The sequence below is a fragment of the Entelurus aequoreus genome, linkage group LG27 (assembly GCF_033978785.1).
Source record: "Entelurus aequoreus isolate RoL-2023_Sb linkage group LG27, RoL_Eaeq_v1.1, whole genome shotgun sequence".
NCBI classification, from domain to species: Eukaryota; Metazoa; Chordata; class Actinopteri; order Syngnathiformes; family Syngnathidae; genus Entelurus; species Entelurus aequoreus.
Window position 1 is genome coordinate 18,742,884 of NC_084757.1, and position 18,555 is coordinate 18,761,438.

The window sequence follows — 18,555 nt, forward strand, 5'->3', positions numbered from 1 at the left end:
GTGTTACCATTTAGTGGTCAATTGTACGGAATATGTACTGTACTGTGCAATCTACTAATAAAAGTTTCAATCAATCAATCAAAAACTTTAAAAAGTTGGACAAAAAATGTAACTGCCAAAAAGAAGAGGCCTTAAAGGGGTGCCTTGAGGAACAGCTCAGTTCTGTAAATCAAAGGTTTGGTTTTTGATTGATTGATTGAAACTTGTATTAGTAGATTGCGCACAGTACAGTACATATTCCGTACAATTGACCACTAAATGGTAACACCCGAATACACGTTAATCAATTCATGGTATGAATACGGGTGGTAGGGATGGGCGATACCACACTTTTAGGATTCGATACGATACCGATACTTTTTCTTGCATTTTCATCGATACCGATACCAATAATTTCTTATTGGCAATTTTTTGTCAGTCAAAAATATAATTACTATTGTTATTATTTAAGACAAATCACAAGACAAATACAGACCATTTATACCACATTTATTATTGTCAATATATAATAAAAGTAAAATTAAAATAAATGACATAAATATGAAAAATAAATTAAATATTATATATAATAACTATATATTATATATAATAATAATTAAATATTGGGGCTTTCCAATTAACAGTCAAATCCGAATTGCAAGAAGCTGCAGTTATTTTTTAAAGTTTGTGATATAATTAGCAATTAATGAAATATGAAATAGGCTAATGTTTTTGAAATGTAAGAAATCATGTTACAGATTAAAACCAAAATCACATTCAATCATATATTCAAGATTTTCTTGGAAAAAAATACAACTGTAATGCAAAGATGAAGAATCTCCTAATTGTATCTCTTTCTTATCTTGTTTTAAATACTCAAGCAATTTTCAACTAACAGTAAATTCCCCTGTGTGGAAATTATTTGAATTTAGGATAATCATTTAAACAAAAATATTCAGTAAACATTACTAAAAAAAAAAAAAAACAATGCCTGTTTTAAGTCAACAATTGGACAACACTGGATATGCCTGGCTGCATCGCTGTCGGCTGGCTGTGTGTGTGTTGCACGTTGACGACGCTCATTCGCTGTCTCCTGTCACGTGACTGGGCCAGCTCTATACTCTGCCAGGTACAGGGGTGTCCCAGCACATAGTAAGTTAAGTAAGTCATCAAAAACATCTGAAAGTGATGCTTGCACCCCCCACACGCCGTTTTTTGGTTTATGTCGATACTTTTTTCAGAAAAGTGATGCCAAATGAGTAGCGTGTGAGTATCGATATATCGATACCACAGGATCGATACGCACATCCCTAACGGATGGACCCCAGTATGTTATACTAGCAAGGTCAAATGTCAACGCTAGGATCTGCCAATGTGTTTGTGGTCCCAGTTTGTCTGTACAACAGGAGCACTTTAGTGTGTTTAAGAATTTGCTGCAAAAATGTTTGTCACCCAAGTTTTAAATTGAACTCGGGGCCGGTATAGTGTCATTACAGGGCCCTAGGTGTACACTTTGCAATTTGTCATCACCCATCTGTCCCAGTATCCATGATTTTAATTTGGGCTCATTTGGTCAAAGTTCCTAAGATGAGTTTGTCAAAAATATGACCCCTGATTTTCTATCCAAATCAAAATAGCCAGCTTCCCGTTTATTTGTGAACATGGCTTCTTGAGACTTTTTTCTGCGTATATTTGATCCATGACACTGTTGGCAGCGCCTCTTGTTTAATTCACCAGGCCTGACAGGCTTGCAAACTTTGATCAGTTAAAGCACACGAAGATAGATGTATGAATGAATAATAATAAACTACTACAGGGACTTTAGACGAAAACTAGCCTTCTGGCTAATTCTGGCTTTTTTAACCACGTGTAGTCGTGTGTTTTTTATGACATTGCATTGTCCCCTTTGAAATAAACTAATCTTAAACACAGCTTATGTTATTCATGAGGAAAATAATATACAAAATATACTGTTTATAGTCAAACCAGGTTTTATCCGATTCTAATCGAGACAGATTGCATTTAGCTAGTATAAACTTATTTTTAAATTATATGTTTGTAACTATTTAAAACAATACACACTGTCAATTAAATAAATGTAGTTATTTGATACAATTTAAACAAGTATATAATTTACTAGATAAAATAACATTTTGATATAGAATATTTTGTTTATACTGCTATAGTAGCTGCAGTTTGCTACAATTTACTACCACACTATTTTTTTTTGATGATGTATAATGTAAAAATATATTTAGATATTTAGTGACATTTACAGAAAATGTATTTAATATTTTCCCTGAATAACATTCAAATCAAATCAGCTGTTGTTTCAATGAATTTTGATTATTTAAATCAATGACTTGGCAAGAAGTGTCCAAATTGAAAAGAAATATACTGCAAAGTGAAACCAAGTTGAATCTGGATCTGATCCAGATTGTGCATTTTGCTAGAGTTGGATTAGTTTGCTTCCATCTTAAATTGTGGCTTGTACAGCCCTTTGAGACACTTGTGATTTAGGGCTATATAAATAAACATTGATTGATTGATTGATATATTTCCGGTATCATATTGTCATATTCAATTTGTTATTGACAGGTATCAAGTTTCATTTAAAGGGAACATCTACAAGAACATATTGTATCAATATGCACAAGATAAAGCAAGGAATTTGAGCATTTGTATTCTGTTCATATTGGAGTGTAAACTAATTCATTGCAACATTTCTGTAAATACACTGCAATTAGACTGGCCCGGTACTTCCGTAATATTTGATTCCTTACAGCCCCATCAGAGTCTGAATCAGAGGACAGTTACGCATCAGTCCCTCGCAGGGACTCAACGGACAGCGAGAACTCCAGCAGAGCCAAAAACAGATACAGGTGGGATTTTAACGGCAGGACCACACAGGATCAAAGACATGTTTACCTTCCTAGGTATTAGTTTTTGGTATTTGCCCGAGAGGAACTAGTACCGGTATTATTGGTGTGCACAATGAACTTCTGCATTCAAAATAACCCCCTGTGGAGACCTGGGAACTGCAGCTTGTTTGTGCACTACATGGACAAATCATCCAGATGCTGCTTTCAAATTAATTAATTTTCAAAGACCACCTTCGTTTTTTAAGACAGATTTTTGGGGAAATATTTTTAACGCAAAATAATCTTTTGAAGTTACTGGTAGATTTAAATCAAAATTCATATTTCTTAGCAGCGGGACAGTTTGATGACTGATAACTGTTATTGAAAAATGGAATTACAGTAACATCATAACTCCGCTTCTACTGTTTGCTAACTTGCCCAACTGGTGTGCGTGAGTTACAGCAAGAAAAGCTCTGACTAGTGAAGTGTATTTCGGGTCTTGTCATCCTCGTCCGGACAGAAGGATGTCACGGCAGTGTGGCTGGATCAAAAGAGACGTTGGAGACGCTTTACTGAACCAAGAGCTGCTTTATTACAAGCGAGTGTCATTATTCAGTTCTGCAGTACCTGGAGGAACCTAGGTCAAAAAATGAAGGACTCCTAACTTGGAGAAGCCAAACCATCAGTTTTATATTCCTTCTTCCTCCTTCTTCTTGTGTGTGTGTGTGTGTGTGTGTGTGTGTGTGTGTGTGTGTGTGTGTGTGTGTGTGTGTGTGTGTGTGTGTGTGTGTGTGTGTGTGTGTGTGTGTGTGTGTGTGTGTGTGTGTGTGTGTGTGTGTATGTGTATGTGTATGTGTGTGTGTGTGTGTGTGCGCGCGTGCGTGCGCGTGCGCGTGCGCGTGCTAAGTCAGGGGAGCGCATCCTGACCATAAAAGGAGATGTTTGTGTGTAAGTGTCTGGAATACAACTGTTTTAAGTCTTAACTCAAATGTCGGCGTTGAGCTAGACAGGTAGTCTTTTCTCAAGGATAGGGTTATCACTTTTGCATTCGGAAGTCTCAATTAGAGTCTCTCTTCCTACGAGAAGTGATCCAATCCACCTGTGAATATCAAACTAAGGGGCCTTATCCATTGCCGGCCCAAGCCTCCATGGGGCCCTAAGCAAAATTTGATTTTGGGGCCCTCTATTTCTGCCAATAATATTGATTGTTGATCATTCACACACCTACTATAAACTCATTGCGGCTCTGGCAGTGTTGTTTACATTATCCTATTGTCAGCCTGGCATGTCTTTACAAATGATATGTCATTTATAAAGATATGGGGGTGGCCCAGTTAAGAATATAAATAATACCAATGAATGAACGAATGATGTCCAGAGTGCCACATATTGTTCCTAATCTTAAAATGTAGAAAACATTCAGCTACAAGAGTGGCCTGGGGTTGAACAGTCCAAGTGATAAAGCTTTGTATTTACAGTAAAAGTGTCATCTTGTCTCATCAGTCTTGTACATATTAGTCTTTAATTACTAGTTTATATTTTTAGTTAATTGTTCATATTTAATGTTTACTTTGTACAAAGAGAGCGCAGTCTACTGAAGTTAAATTCCATGTGTGTTAAACATAACTGGACAATAAAGCTGATTCTGATTCACTTTATTATTTTTGGTAACAAAAACCTGAAACAGCAATGTGCAAAAATAATTCGTAGTGCAAGAAAAACAATAAAGTGCAACAATAAAATCACTTAAATATATATAAAAAGGAACAAATTCAATTTGACAAAAAACAACATAATTAAATTAAATACCAAGCAAATACTTAAATAATATTAATGAACAGAGTTACCAGAAACATGGTAACATAACGGTTTATAAACAAATATAAAGTTACTACATATTAAAACTATGTAAATGTACATAACGATGTGCAAAAAATTTTTGGGGAAAAAATCAAAATGAATTACCTTAAATTAAGGTCCTTACTTCACACATTTGACCATCACATCACAGTTTTGTTCCTCTGTTCTTCACCACCCACACCACTCCACCCACTCCTTAAAACCTGTGCTTCCTGGCTTTTCTGGAGGCAAAGTCATTTATGACATCACTGTAAGAAATCTGATGGCCGACTTTGTTATTAATACTAATCACTGCCATGTACGAGTCTGACTCAGACTCGTACATGCAAAAAATAAAAAATAAGAATTTTTTGTTAATTGCTTTTGGGGGCCCCCTGGTGGCCGCGGGGCCCTAAGCAAGCGCTTAGTACGCCTATGCCTTGGGCCGGCTCTGGCCTTATCTATGTATGTGTTCAAACTGAAATACCACTGTTTAATTAAACTTGGTGGTTTGCTTTCTCCAAGGTGAATATAAACATTCACCATATGTAGAACATAATATGAGTTAATTAATTCACTTCATTAGCTCAGGGAGAAGTTGTTGGATGGCATATTCTGAGTTGCATGTATAAATCTCTGCGCTCCAAATATAAGACCATCACTTTTTCAGAACAGTATGTGACTATAACGAATACAAAAATGTCAAAAAGCCTCCTTGAGGGTCTGAGTTACTGGGATACTTGTATTGGACTGATATGTAGACTTTCCAAGTGTCCGGCAAAAGCTTTCAGAACCAAGTAAATTATGTAATTTTCTTATCTGCTGCTCCCAGAGTCCTTCCTGAGATGAAGTCCTCTTCGGCCCCTGTGAATCCAGAACCTCCTGGTCGGATCTCAATACCTGTCCAACCGCCGCCTCCCCCAGATGGTCAGTTCTCTCGTCTTCAGTTTCGTGCTTGCTGCTCTTTCTTTTCCAAAGTGAAGGCAAAATCTTTGTCGTCACTCTGCACCATTCAGATTCCTCAGAGACGGACCCGCTGTCGCACCTCCGAAGATCCGGGAGCTCAGACCGTGGGGATAGCCGACGTAGGTGAGGTAGTCGTGTGTGTGTATATATAATAGTAGATATTTGTATTTACGTTGGTGTCTGCTTGCCAATGTTCCGTGTATCATTATTTTGTGTCTTATTTTCATCGATAAAGCATAAAAAAAAGTGTTTACCAACTGCTAAATAAGTTTTTTTAACATTACGAGTGCCCTCTAGACATTAAATAACACCCTTTAGTCACCTTTATACTCTTTAATCCAATATGGTAATGCTGCTTGAGGCTGAGCCAGTCAGTTGCCATGAAACTGAACAGGTCATGGACATGGTCATGGTCATTGGTTTGATCTCATCTAGTGACCAATATTACTTCTGTAGTATGAATATTTTAAGTTCCTCATGATTTGATTCGATTCCCATTCTTGGGGTGATGATTCGATTCAGAATCGATTCTTGATTCAACACGATTACCGTGATATATTATTTGATGTATAAATTATAGTAAAACCTTTTCAAAACAGGTTACAGGTTACAAAAGCTCTTCATGGCTGCTGACTAACACGGGCAGTGTTGGCCTAAAACAGGGGTGTCGAACTGGTTTTCATAGAGGGCCACATCGCAGTAATGGCAGTGGTGTGCCGTCAGGGCCAGCAAGGCCTTCTCTGCTGGCCTAACATAACCAGAAATCATGATCATAATTAAAGATAAAAGTATTTTTTTATTTACTTTCCCTAAATATCTAAAAGTATTCATATTCTCTTCATGTCATATTATGCTCCTTCCACTGCTGTTGTTTTTAGTGTTAGTTTGTATCCAATCAGAATTCAGCTAGCTTATGTTGCCATGCTGTACTAAATCTGCCATATGCCTTCAGAATCAACAATGCGGGCGTCTGTGCACTGTAAGTGAACGGGGACATACAGTTGATAGACAATTTCGATAGCAAATCAGATCACGAGTTGTTGTCAGTAAGGCCTTCTAGATGGCCTCACGTTGAACGTGACAGTTAGGCGTCCTGTGATTGGATACTCATCGGGATCGTTAGCGGATGAATTTGAGAACACATAGAGTTGATAGATAGTTGCGATAACCAATCAGATCACAGATTTTTGACAGTAGCTGTTCTGTTGCAACTAAAAGTTGTAAACTCTTGTTGTTAAAGTGTGTCATGCTTGTCATTTAATTAACATTGTTACATGTGTATTTGTCGCCATCATGTGGTCAGGGCAGATCATATATATGAGAAGTGTGTACTTTGAATCAGTTGCATAAGCCAACCAGAGAAATTCATATGTTTTAATTGCTGATGCGTTTTAATAGATTTTTAAATGCGCCAGAAAATAACCCGTTTTGTACACTGTTGATGCTGTTCAATACACAGTAGGGTGTAAATGTGTTCCTGTATAGTATTTCTCCAGCAATGGTCATGTGGTGACATCAATTATGGTATCTCGAGAGGTAATCATTGAAGTCGGAGATCACTGAAGGCCTAGGTGGGAAACGCACGGCCCGCCACTGAGTAATAGCTGCCTTCAGAGGGCCGCTTTATAAAATGTATTAAAATTATGCATGCGGGCAATAACCTGTGATTAATCAAAATTCAAATTGATCTGATTTTAAAAATATATATATCATTTGACAGCATTGATATAAATGTGTACCAGTAATCACCTCATATTATTACATTATTGCCTATGCACTTGATTATTAGATTTTTTTCATTTACAAACTAATGTTATCTTTACTAACATATTTTTGTAATACACTATATAATAATGTAATATATGGCATGATTCGATTATAACGTTTAGAAGATACGCATTATTTTTTGTCAAAATCGAAGTAATTATTTGCATTTAGTAAAAAAGGAATGAAGTATTTTATTAACACACATTTTTCCCAGGCACATATAATTATGTGGCGGGCCTTGAGTTTGACACCTGTGGCCTAAAAGATGTCTTTTTAAAAATACATTTTTAAAATTTTATTTACAAAAATCACAGATTGTTAATCAATCTAAATTTTTAAAAAATAGAGTAACTCCAACCCAACCGCTGCTTTACAATACTTTAGAAATGTACAAAGCAATTGAGAAGACATACAAATACAATACAAACAAATATAAAGGCAAGAGTATCAATAATGGTAATAATATCAATAATAGTTGTATGTTTTTAATCCAAAAATGTATTCTTAAATAAACATGTTCTTTAATAAATTCAAGAAAATTATGAATTGATTCAGAATCTGATCTGAATTTTAAAAAATTGCAATTTGTATTTGAATTGATTTTTTTAAGCACCCTTATTATTCAGCCAATTTTATGCTTAAACATACTTAATTTTAATTTAATACCAAATAAATGTAGAGTATGCTTTAAAAGAATACCTCAAAGAAATTAGCGAAGTGGTTAAAGCAGTGTTTCCCCCAGAAAATTTGTTAGTTAAGGTGGTGTCTCTCCAGGGGGAGGGGGCGCGTCGCCCTGGACAGGTGGACGGACGGGGAAGGGGGTGAGTGGGTGTAAGGAACAGTGAAATTTGGCCTGTCGCCACCATCACGTCTCCATCTCATCACTGCCACCACAGCCTGGGGGGGCAATAGACTACAGACTGTGGTGAAGTAGGCCAGCTTCGTTGCATGAAGAAGCCTACAATTTTTGGTTGTGTTTTCCGCTCCGTATGCTGAATGGCAATGTACGATATATACCTCGATTTTTTTTTCCGTAAAGTAAATACAAAACACAAAACAGTACTAGTTACCTGAGATACTAAGTATGTCATTATTATGACTTAGTAAGTCAATATTTGGACTTACTAATTTACTAAGTCAAAATAATGACTTATGTAGTGGATTGTCCGAAGCTTAAACAGGCAACAAAAGTAGTTTAGTACAACAAATTTATTTACCCATTATCAGAAGTGCAGGTTGAGTTAAGTTGTCCGTGCAAGCAGACACAATGTACTCCAGAGCACACAAGACACACACAAGCCAAAATCACCCCCGAGTTCCGGTCTTCTGCCATTCATTTATATGTCTGTTGTGCGTCATCGTTCCTTATCAAATGCGTCAATGTCTTGTTTTGCTTTTCCTATCTGTTCCATAACAACTCGAATTCTGTAGACAGGTTGGCACGACTCAATATTCACTTTTGTCCCACAACTGGTCCATTCAATGGCACAAAAATACAAGAGTATTGAAAATGAGCGGACATTCTTAAAAGACAAGAAATATAGGTCAAAAGGTCAGAAATTCTACTACATACCCGCCTTCCAGGGTCTTAAGACCCTGGACCAAAACAATTTCTGATATAGACCACTAACTTAAATCTCTACCGCAGATAGAGGCAAAAACCTCAATGTTTTTATACGAGGCAAAAATTCCGTCTATGACCCTCCTTCAGAGCGATCGCTGTTACCAGCCTGCAGTAAAACCATCTCACAGAACACAATTAGTGGCCTACCCTTTGATTTAGTAAGGGAATAACAAATACTTTGATCATGGACATCATTGAACATAAATAGATGAATGTATATAGACTTATGACTGTAAGACTTTTTGCAAAAATATTTTTCCCGGCATTTGCAATGAATGTAGTTACCAATATTGTTAATTATCAATTGATTTTGAACACACAACTGAATTTCGTATGAGTCCATGTTCGATTAGTGCTCGTATGGATGGCTCGGTGGTGCCTCAGGCTGATGGCCTGCCGACACCTCGTTGGGCTTTTGGCTGCCTTGGTGAAGAAAGAGATCCACTCAAACAGTCTGTCTCTCTTTGGGGTGTGGTTCAGTCCATTGGGCAGACTGTTCAGTGGCATGTGCGTGCTGGCCGAAATTGGGGAAAATTCAGGTAGAGTTGGAGCTGTGGGGGCTTTGGGGAAGGCTGGGGCAGAGTATGGGGCGTGGGGCTTTGGTCCAGGCCCTCGGCTTGCTTCAGGCCTCCTTGCTGCTTCGGCACTCCCGACACTTCTTTCCACAGCTGCTGGAGTCCCGGTGGACCCATTGGCTGGCAACCTTAGTTGTTCTCGTCATCGCTGGCAAGGTGTTGTCTCTCCTCTCGGTTCCTTCCAGTGAGGTATCGGGTGTTGGTCCTGGATCGGCTTTGACCGTGCCCCTCTTAGCGAGTGTAAGGGAATCTGGAGTGGCTGCTTTCATCCTCAAATCTGCACAGAGGAACTGGCACACAAATTCTACATTTTGCAAACTTACCATTTTGGTCTCATGGTCTTTCCACCTTCCTAGGAAGCTGCTGGTCCTGAGAAGTGCTGATCTTGTGACTGAAGAAGATTAACCTGTTTTCTTAAAATAGGTGCCGTTGTTTGACCTAATCTTTTTGGGGAAACCATGTCGGGATATTAGATCATTCACAAAATATTTAATTACTGAATTGGCACCCTCCTTTGAGGTTGGGGTTGCTTTCGCCAACCACTGCAATTGTCAATCTAAATCACTACGTTCCTTTATCCTTGCACCGGATTGATCATATCCATTGAATAAAACCTCAACACGCTCAAACTTGACCCAATCCAAACTCACCTCCCCCCTCTGTCCCTCTCACAGGGACAGTGTTAGTCGTAGTAATAGTAATAGTAGTAGTAGTATTAGTAGTTTCAGAAACATCCAAGAAAAAGAAAAGACAGCTGATAGTCAAGCGCAGCAAGAACAGAGGCGGAGGACAGGTCATGTTTGAGGTCACTGTTCGCTTTTGCAATAGTACTTTGATATTTTACAACACCTAGTGAATTATTGTGGCCTCAATAATTCACTAAATAGTTGTATTTAATTTAGTCTATCTATGATGGGACAATGCACAGAAACATTAAGTTCAGAAACAGATATGTTCTGTACTAGATTATATCTAAATAGCTACTTTCCATCTGTAGTCCCTGGCTACCTAAATTAAAGGGGATCCACAAATCAAGCAATAAAATTATGACACTAATTAATCATAATAAATATATACATTCATAATAATCAATAATTAATCAAAAATAATCATACTGTAGCATGTAATCAGATTAAGAGAAATCCTAAAATGCCCCTTCATGGACACATACTTAACATACAATACAACCACACCTTATTTACATCATCACACAAAGACAATACATGCTCTTGTTCACATCTGTCATCATTCATAACAACAACCAAGATTTTAACAGCCATACCTCAAAATTTACAACAAAAATGCTCTCATGGATAAATATAATACTCATTAAATTGATGTGTCAACATAATGCCCCTCTTAGTGACCGTCTGAGCAGCCTTGATTGCTCCAAAGCCACTTTTTTTATTTTTTTTTAATTTCAAATTTTCTATTCCTTTTGTTATAACGTGGAGAAGGCTAATTGGTCTGTACATGTTCTGGTCTTCTTTATTTCCTGCTTTATGGATTTAATCATAGTAGCAGTTTCTCGACGTGGTAGGGAAAGTGTTTTCCGTTATTGATTTATTTATCAATCGTTGTTATACGAGCAATAATACAATCCTTATATGTTTTTAGGAAGATAGTGTCCAACCCATATATATATCTCTAGATCGTGAGTCTGATAATGCAGTGAAGATTTTGTTTAACTTTGTTTCATTTGTTACTTCTAAAATGAGTCCATCCTGAATAAATGACAATTATTTGCACTGATTTTGAGGGACTCTTTATTCAGGGTTTGTACAGACTGGATGAAATGTTCATTAAAATTATTACTTATGTCCAGACTGTCTGCGATAGTAGCGCCATTGATATTTAATGTTATAGTGTTGTTTCTTGTTTGCTCTCTTCCCGTAAGTTTGTATCTGGTTTTCCATAACTCTCTATTGTTCCCTTTTGCAGCTTTGATTAATTGTAAATGAAAGTCAGCCTTAGACTTCCGCATAAACATTGTAACTTTGTTCTTCCAAACTTTTAAAACATACGATCTGTATTTAGACCTGTTATAATTGCTCTTTTGAGAGCTGAGTCCCGATGTCTTTATTAGAATCCAAATTGTTTTATTAATCCAATGGTATTTTTATTTTAGCACTCTTCTTTCTGGTTTTGTATTCGTGTATTTACAGATGTTCTCTTTAATTTTTGTCATCCAATTGTAATTCTAGTAGGGCTGCTTATCCTTTGTATCATGTAGAAGCCGTTTATAATATCCTTAAGTTTCTTTCTACGCGTCTTATTTAACCAGTCCAGATTAACGTCCCCCATGACGTTACTTCTTTCATACTATGCTGTTTGAGGATGTCTGAAAATGAATCAAGAAAAATGTCTTTAGCTGTGGTCGGTCGGTATACTACAATTACCTTGAAATACATTTCTGAGGAACATGTGATTTTAATTTCAACATACTCAAATTGATCTACTTTTAATGTTTTCCCTTTCATAAATCATAATTCCTCCCCCCTTTGTCACTCGATCTGTCTTTTCTGTAATCTTGTACCCCGGGACATTAATTAGAACGAAAGGTGTTGTGGGTTTTAACCATGTCTCTGATAGACAAGGTAGTCCGAATTAGAGTCTGACAGTAACTGCTGTATTTGTTCAGTATGTTTCCTGTGGTAGAAAGTTTAATAATGCGGACACGTTTGTTACTGAATACTTTCTACAGACTTCTGTCTCTCTGCGACTTTGTGTATGTAATAAGCAACTATAATTTTTTGATATGCTTAAATTTTATTTTAGCTCAGCTGTTGTGTAGCTGCTAGCTCTTTGTAGCCTACAGCAGGAGTGTCCAAATTGCAACCAATAGCTATGTTTTTAACAGACAACCGAAATAATTGAAAATGTGGTATTAGCGTATCGGTTCAATCAGCGGCAGCTACGCCCTGTTTTATCATTTGACCTAAATTTTTGGTTTCGTAGGCAGGACAGAGGGAACAATGTGGGTCATTAGTTGTCCATCTTATACCATTCTAATTGTTGTAAGGATAGTTCACATGAGCGGCCATACCTTGAGTCCCACCATACATAAGAGTCAAAAGGCTCCTATTATGAGTCGTCCAATTGGTGATCATACACTTTGGCGGTTTGGGTGGCAGGACACACGGACGCACCTCAGTCAGCAAGTGCTAGGACAGTTGGAGCAGTCCCCGTCTTCCATTCGTTCCTGGGAGGCGTCCCTATTAGTTGTCCGCTGATGTCGTGCTGTCAGGCAACATCAGGAAGTTCCTTCTGTGCAGTATTGAATTGTCAGGGCACAGTTCGTAAGCAGGTCATTACAAGGTGTGTGCAGGTTGACCACAAAGGAATGCTTCAAAGATTGTGTTGAACATTGTCCGTTGACACTTATGTCCAGCAGGGGTCTGTTTGTATCCTGCTGTTCGTCCTGCTGTCACACCTGTATTTTTTGTGAGCATGTTCTGGCTACAACTTTGGAGCTTGTCTTGTTCAGAGAAGTTGGCAGTCCCCCGGCTGCACATCCTTTCCACCCTCGCTTGACCTAGCACAACCGTGGCTACCACCCAAGTCCGTCTGAATGGTTTTACGTTTTGTTGAGGTTTTTTCCTCCAGAATTTGGAACTCAAAACATGTACACCCATCGTTTTCATATCCTCTCGGTTAGTTCAATTTGCATATCACGTTTTAAAATTACAGTCTTAACTATCCCATTAATTGCTAATCAATAACCTTAATTCAAAGATTATACGTACTACTTCATGTGTATTTAAGTACCCTTTTAATTCACTTAAAGATTATGTATAAGTTAATTTAAACTATCATTTGTCTATCAGTAGGCGCGAGCAAGCTGTCATGCTTGCACTCTGACCTCCCACTGTGCGTGATACTCTCCAAAACAAAGGAATGTTTTTATTCACGTTTCTCCTTATCTTTCAGCTAAATCTTTTAATCTTTTAATCTTTTAACTTTTAACGTCCGCACTGTGTTTATTTGTATTGTCTGCATTTTAATTTTGCTTTTATTTTCTTTCTTTTCTCTTTGTTGCATGAAAAACGCCGCACAAACATATCCTTGCCTTGCCCGTCTCCGACTGGTTATCCAACTTGGTCATAACAAACACACAAGGCCATGCTCTAAGCGCCAGCCCTAATCACACTTCTCCTCTTTTTTTTTTTTTTTTTTTTTTTTTTTTTTTTTTTTTTTTTAGTTTAGTAAACAGTTGTGTTTATTTAACTCACAGAAGGGGCATGTTTAGTTTTCATCAACATTAACAGTCTGCAGACCTTTGCATGTGGTGACAGGAACATATGTGACCAGGGTGTACAGCTTGTTGGGGGAATCCTCATCCTCATTACGCTTCCTGGACAGACGCACGCGTATCCTGTACGGCACGTTCCTGACACCCTTGCTCCACACGGCCTTGTTGAGGCGAGTGTCAATGCGGACATCAGGGGTTCCCATCTCCTTCATGGCAAAGTTGCGGATCTCTTTGATGGCGCGGGGAGCCCTCCTCTTGAAACCTACTCCATGGATGCGCTTGTGGACATTGATGGTGTACTCTCTGGTCACCACCTCGTTGATGGCTGAACGCCCTTTTTTCTTTTCACCTTTCTTGGTGGGGGCCATCGTAGCTCTAAGTTGAGGCGGAAGTCAAATTAATGACTTACTGTAAATAAGCGTTTGCAATAAGCGTTTGAAAAAAAGAGTTAAAAGTGGGGCCACATGCTGACATATGTTCAACTCATTATGCTTAATTTATTACAGCATTTGGGAAGCCTGTAGTTGATTTTTATTATGTAAATGTTATATTTTTATCAATATGTGATAGCAGGGACCCTGCCATTCAAAACTAGGCTGCTACATTACTAATGATTAATGTAACTATAGTTGAAAAATTAGTACAATAGCAATAGGAGAGACTATTCATCCCTGAACACCATAATGTAACTGCTTTATGATGCAGTTACATTATTATATCAACTATCAGAGACAGAAACTCTTCATTTAACATAATGCCCTTTTTTGCTGCTTCAACACAGCTCAATCAACACAGAAAAAGGTCAAGTGAAATAACTTTGTTGTTAACTGTAGGTCAATAATGTTTGTCTTTCTCTGAGACAGACAGGGCTTTGCTGTTCGTAACACACGCACGCGCACACACACACACACACACACACACCGCACAGTAAGCTAACGTTACGCTAAAAGCTAATTAGCCTTCCCCACAAGGAGCGAGCTGAGCTGCCGCTTATGTTTCTAAAACGTCAACAGGCTCATAGTGATGTTACTAGTAGTTGACTGGGAGGTGTTTATTATAATTTGGGGGGAGTCTGCTGCCTTATGCTTACCTGCTAAACACCTTTCTGCTCACCACTCTCTGAATACGCACTGCTGATTGGCTGTTACCGCTCAGCGTGTAACCAATCAGATGGTTCTGTGGGTGGGACAATGCTGGGTGCTGCAGAGACGTACTGACAGAGGCAGAACGAAGCGTAGCAGCTTGTTAAGACATTAGTTTAGGCGGTGGCTCTTTGTTGTTAAGGCGGCTGCCTTAAAAACAAAGAGCTGCGGGAAACCCTGGGTTAAAGTACCAACGATAGTCACACACACTAGGTGTGGTGAAATTATCCTCTGCATTTGACCCATCACTCTTGATCACCCCCTGGGAGGTGAGGGTAGCAGTGAGCAGCAGCAGTGGCCGCGCCCGGTAATCATTTTGGTGATTTAACCCCCAATTCCAACCCTTGATGCTGAGTGTCAAGCAGGGAGGTAATGGGTCCCATTTTTATGGTCTTTGGTATGACTCGGGCGGGGTTTGAACTCACGACCTACCGATCTCTAACCACAAGAGCAACAATATTTGAAGGGCGATGTGGTGAGAGACGACTGTAAGTTATGATGTGTCCAGTTTCAGTAATGGTATTGTTCATATTGGACAGAGGAACCAGTCATTTCTAATTCTACGGTTAGCATTACATTTTGCAACACTGGTACCCTTCTGCTTTGGCATCACACAAAAGCCAAAGAAAAAGCAGTCCGATGCTTTTCTGTGACACAGTAAATTCATTATCCAGATCTATGGTTATCATCACACTTTTCCTCCAAAGCAATCATTGGAAAATGTTGTTTGAATTCTAAAGTTGGCTAAAAGGCTTTGGTTTTTAACTTGTTGTATATCCAACACAGTGCTCCAGATGTGGCTAATAAGAGTGGTACCATGAGGTCTGGGATCTCTGTGAAGAACAATCTACCAGCACCAGTTCACTGTAAAAGCATCCTTTAGCATTTTTTCCAAGGAGAAGAATTGATAACACTTTTAACCAGGTTTTATTCCCATCATCATCAGACTCCGCTCCGGCTAAGCCTGCTGAGGAGCCCATCTACTCGTTACCTCCTGACTCGTTCCCGTCATCCAACCCAGGGTGAGTACCTATCGTATTTACCATCTAGTGTTCTTCACGCCAGCCTGTGTTGAAACTGTTGGTCATGGCGTCCCCCAGGTACAGCTCCGACTCGCAATCCGTGTCCTTCATGAAGGAGGGCAGTGTGGGCCTGAGGTTGGTGGGTGGCAACGACGTCGGCATCTTTGTGGGAGGAGTGCAGCCCAACAGCCCCGCCTATGTGCAGGGCATGAAAGAGGGCGACCAGATCTTGAAAGTGAGTGGTCGTGTCACTTGACACATATGTATAAATAAACATTGATTGATTGATTGATTGATATGCCTCGCTGTTTACCCCTCTGGGGTTGTGGTAGTACTGCATAAATGGCTACAACAAGCCTATTTGAGTGTTGTTCGGCGGGCTAAATGAAAAGCTTTGGTGGGCCGGACGTGCCCCAGGGGAAGCCAGTTAAATAGACCTGTCATAAGTCTTCTATTTGTGCAAGAAACAGCCTTATTCAATGCAAGCTAATACATCGTACTTATTATACCAAGGTTCGGCTGGCTAAGATGTACAAACCCCGTTTCCATATGAGTTGGGAAATTGTGTTGGATGTAAATATAAACGGAATACAATGATTTGCAAATCCTTTTCAACCCATATTCAGTTGAATATGCTACAAAGACAAGATTTTTTTTTTTTTCAAATAATAATTAACTTAGAATTTCATGTCTGCAACACGTGCCAAAGTAGTTGGGAAAGGTCATGTTCACCACTGTGTTACATGGCCTTTCCTTTTAACAACACTCAGTAAACGTTTGGGAACTGAGGAGACACATTTTTTAAGATTCTCAGGTGGAATTCTTTCCCATTCTTGCTTGATGTACAGCTTAAGTTGTTCAACAGTTCGGGGTCTCTGTTGTGGTATTTTAGGCTTCATATTGCGCCACACATTTTCAATGGGAGACAGGTCTGGACTACAGGCAGGCCAGTCTAGTACCCGCACTCTTTCACTATGAAGCCACGCTGATGTAACACATGGCTTGGCATTGTCTTGCTGAAATAAGCAGGGGCGTCCATGGTAACGTTGCTTGGATGGCAACATATGTTGCTCCAAAACCTGTATGTACCTTTCAGCATTAATGGCGCCTTCATAGATGTGTAAGTTACCCATGTCTTGGGCACTAATACACTCCCATACCATCACACATGCTGGCTTTTCAACTTTGCGCCTATAACAATCCGGATGGTTCTTTTCCTCTTTGGTCCGGAGGACACGACGTCCACAGTTTCCAAAAACAATTTGAAATGTGGACTCGTCAGACCACAGAACACTTTTCCACTTTGTATCAGTCCATCTTAGATGAGCTCAGGCCCAGCAAAGCCGACGGCGTTTCTGGGTTTTGTTGATAAACGGTTTTCACCTTGCATAGGAGAGTTTTAACTTGTACTTACAGATGTAGCGACCAACTGTAGTTACTGACAGTGGGTTTCGGAAGTGTTCCTGAGCCCATGTGGTGATATCCTTTACACACTGATGTCGCTTGTTGATGCAGTACAGCCTGAGGGATCGAAGGTCACGGGCTTAGCTGCTTACGTGCAGTGATTTCTCCAGATTCTCTGAACCCTTTGATGATATTACGGACCGTAGATGGTGAAATCCCTAAATTCCTTGCAATAGCTGGTTGAGAAAGGTTTTTCTTAAAGTGTTCAACAATTTGCTCCCGCATTTGTTGACAAAGTGGTGGTCCTCGCCCCATCCTTGTTGGTGAATGACTGAGCATTTCATGGAATCTACTTTTATACCCAATCATGGCACCCACCTATTCCCAATTTGCTTGTTCACCTGTGGGATGTTCCAAATAAGTGTTTGATGAGCATTCCTCAACTTTATCAGGGGGGGGGGGTAATAAAAACATGTATTTAAAGGCCTACTGAAATTTTTTTATTTAATTTAAACAGGGATAGCAGATCCATTCTATATGTCATACTTGATCATTTCGCGATATTGCCATATTTTTGCTGAAAGGATTTAGTAGAGAACATCGACAATAAAGTTTTGGTCGCTGATAAAAAAGCCTTGCCTGTACCGGAGGTAGCGTGACGTCGCAGGTTGAAGGGCTCCTCACATTTGCACATTGTTTACACCAGCAGCGAGAGCGATTCGGACCGAGAAAGCGACGATTACCCCATTAATTTGAGCAAGGATGAAAGATTTGTGGATGAGGAATGTTAGAGTGAAGGACTAGAATGCAGTGCAGGACATATCTTTTTTCGCTCTGACCGTAACTTAGGTACAAGCTGGCTCATTAGATTCCACACTCTCTCCTTTTTCTATTGTGGATCACGGATTTGTATTTTAAACCACCTCGGATACTATATCCTCTTGAAAATGAGAGTCGAGAACGCGAAATGGACATTCACAGTGACTTTTATCCCCACGACAATACATCGACGAAGCACTTTAGCTACAGAGCTAACGTGATAGCATCGTGCTTAACTGCATATAGAAACAAAAGAAATACACCCCTGACTGGAAGGATAGATAGAAAATCAACAATACTATTAA

The 18,555-nt window shown here is 39.1% G+C and overlaps 2 protein-coding genes across 6 annotated transcripts in view; one reads left to right on the top strand and one right to left on the bottom strand.

The window, feature by feature from the left end:
• Positions 1–18,555, top strand: part of tjp3 (tight junction protein 3) — a 77,508-nt gene that overhangs the window by 36,214 nt on the left and 22,739 nt on the right. For all 5 annotated transcript variants that reach the window (XM_062038912.1, XM_062038910.1, XM_062038911.1 and 2 more), the window contains exons 15-20: positions 2,765–2,861; positions 5,512–5,606; positions 5,696–5,768; positions 15,792–15,871; positions 15,952–16,027; positions 16,106–16,262. In XM_062038912.1, the coding sequence (XP_061894896.1) occupies positions 2,765–2,861; positions 5,512–5,606; positions 5,696–5,768; positions 15,792–15,871; positions 15,952–16,027; positions 16,106–16,262 (578 nt within the window). The remainder of the gene's footprint in view (positions 1–2,764; positions 2,862–5,511; positions 5,607–5,695; positions 5,769–15,791; positions 15,872–15,951; positions 16,028–16,105; positions 16,263–18,555) is intronic.
• On the bottom strand, positions 13,819–14,251 carry LOC133644435 (large ribosomal subunit protein eL31). The gene has a single exon (XM_062038915.1). The coding sequence runs from the start codon at positions 14,229–14,231 to the stop codon at positions 13,857–13,859; it is 375 nt and encodes a 124-aa protein (XP_061894899.1). The 5' UTR covers positions 14,232–14,251; the 3' UTR covers positions 13,819–13,856.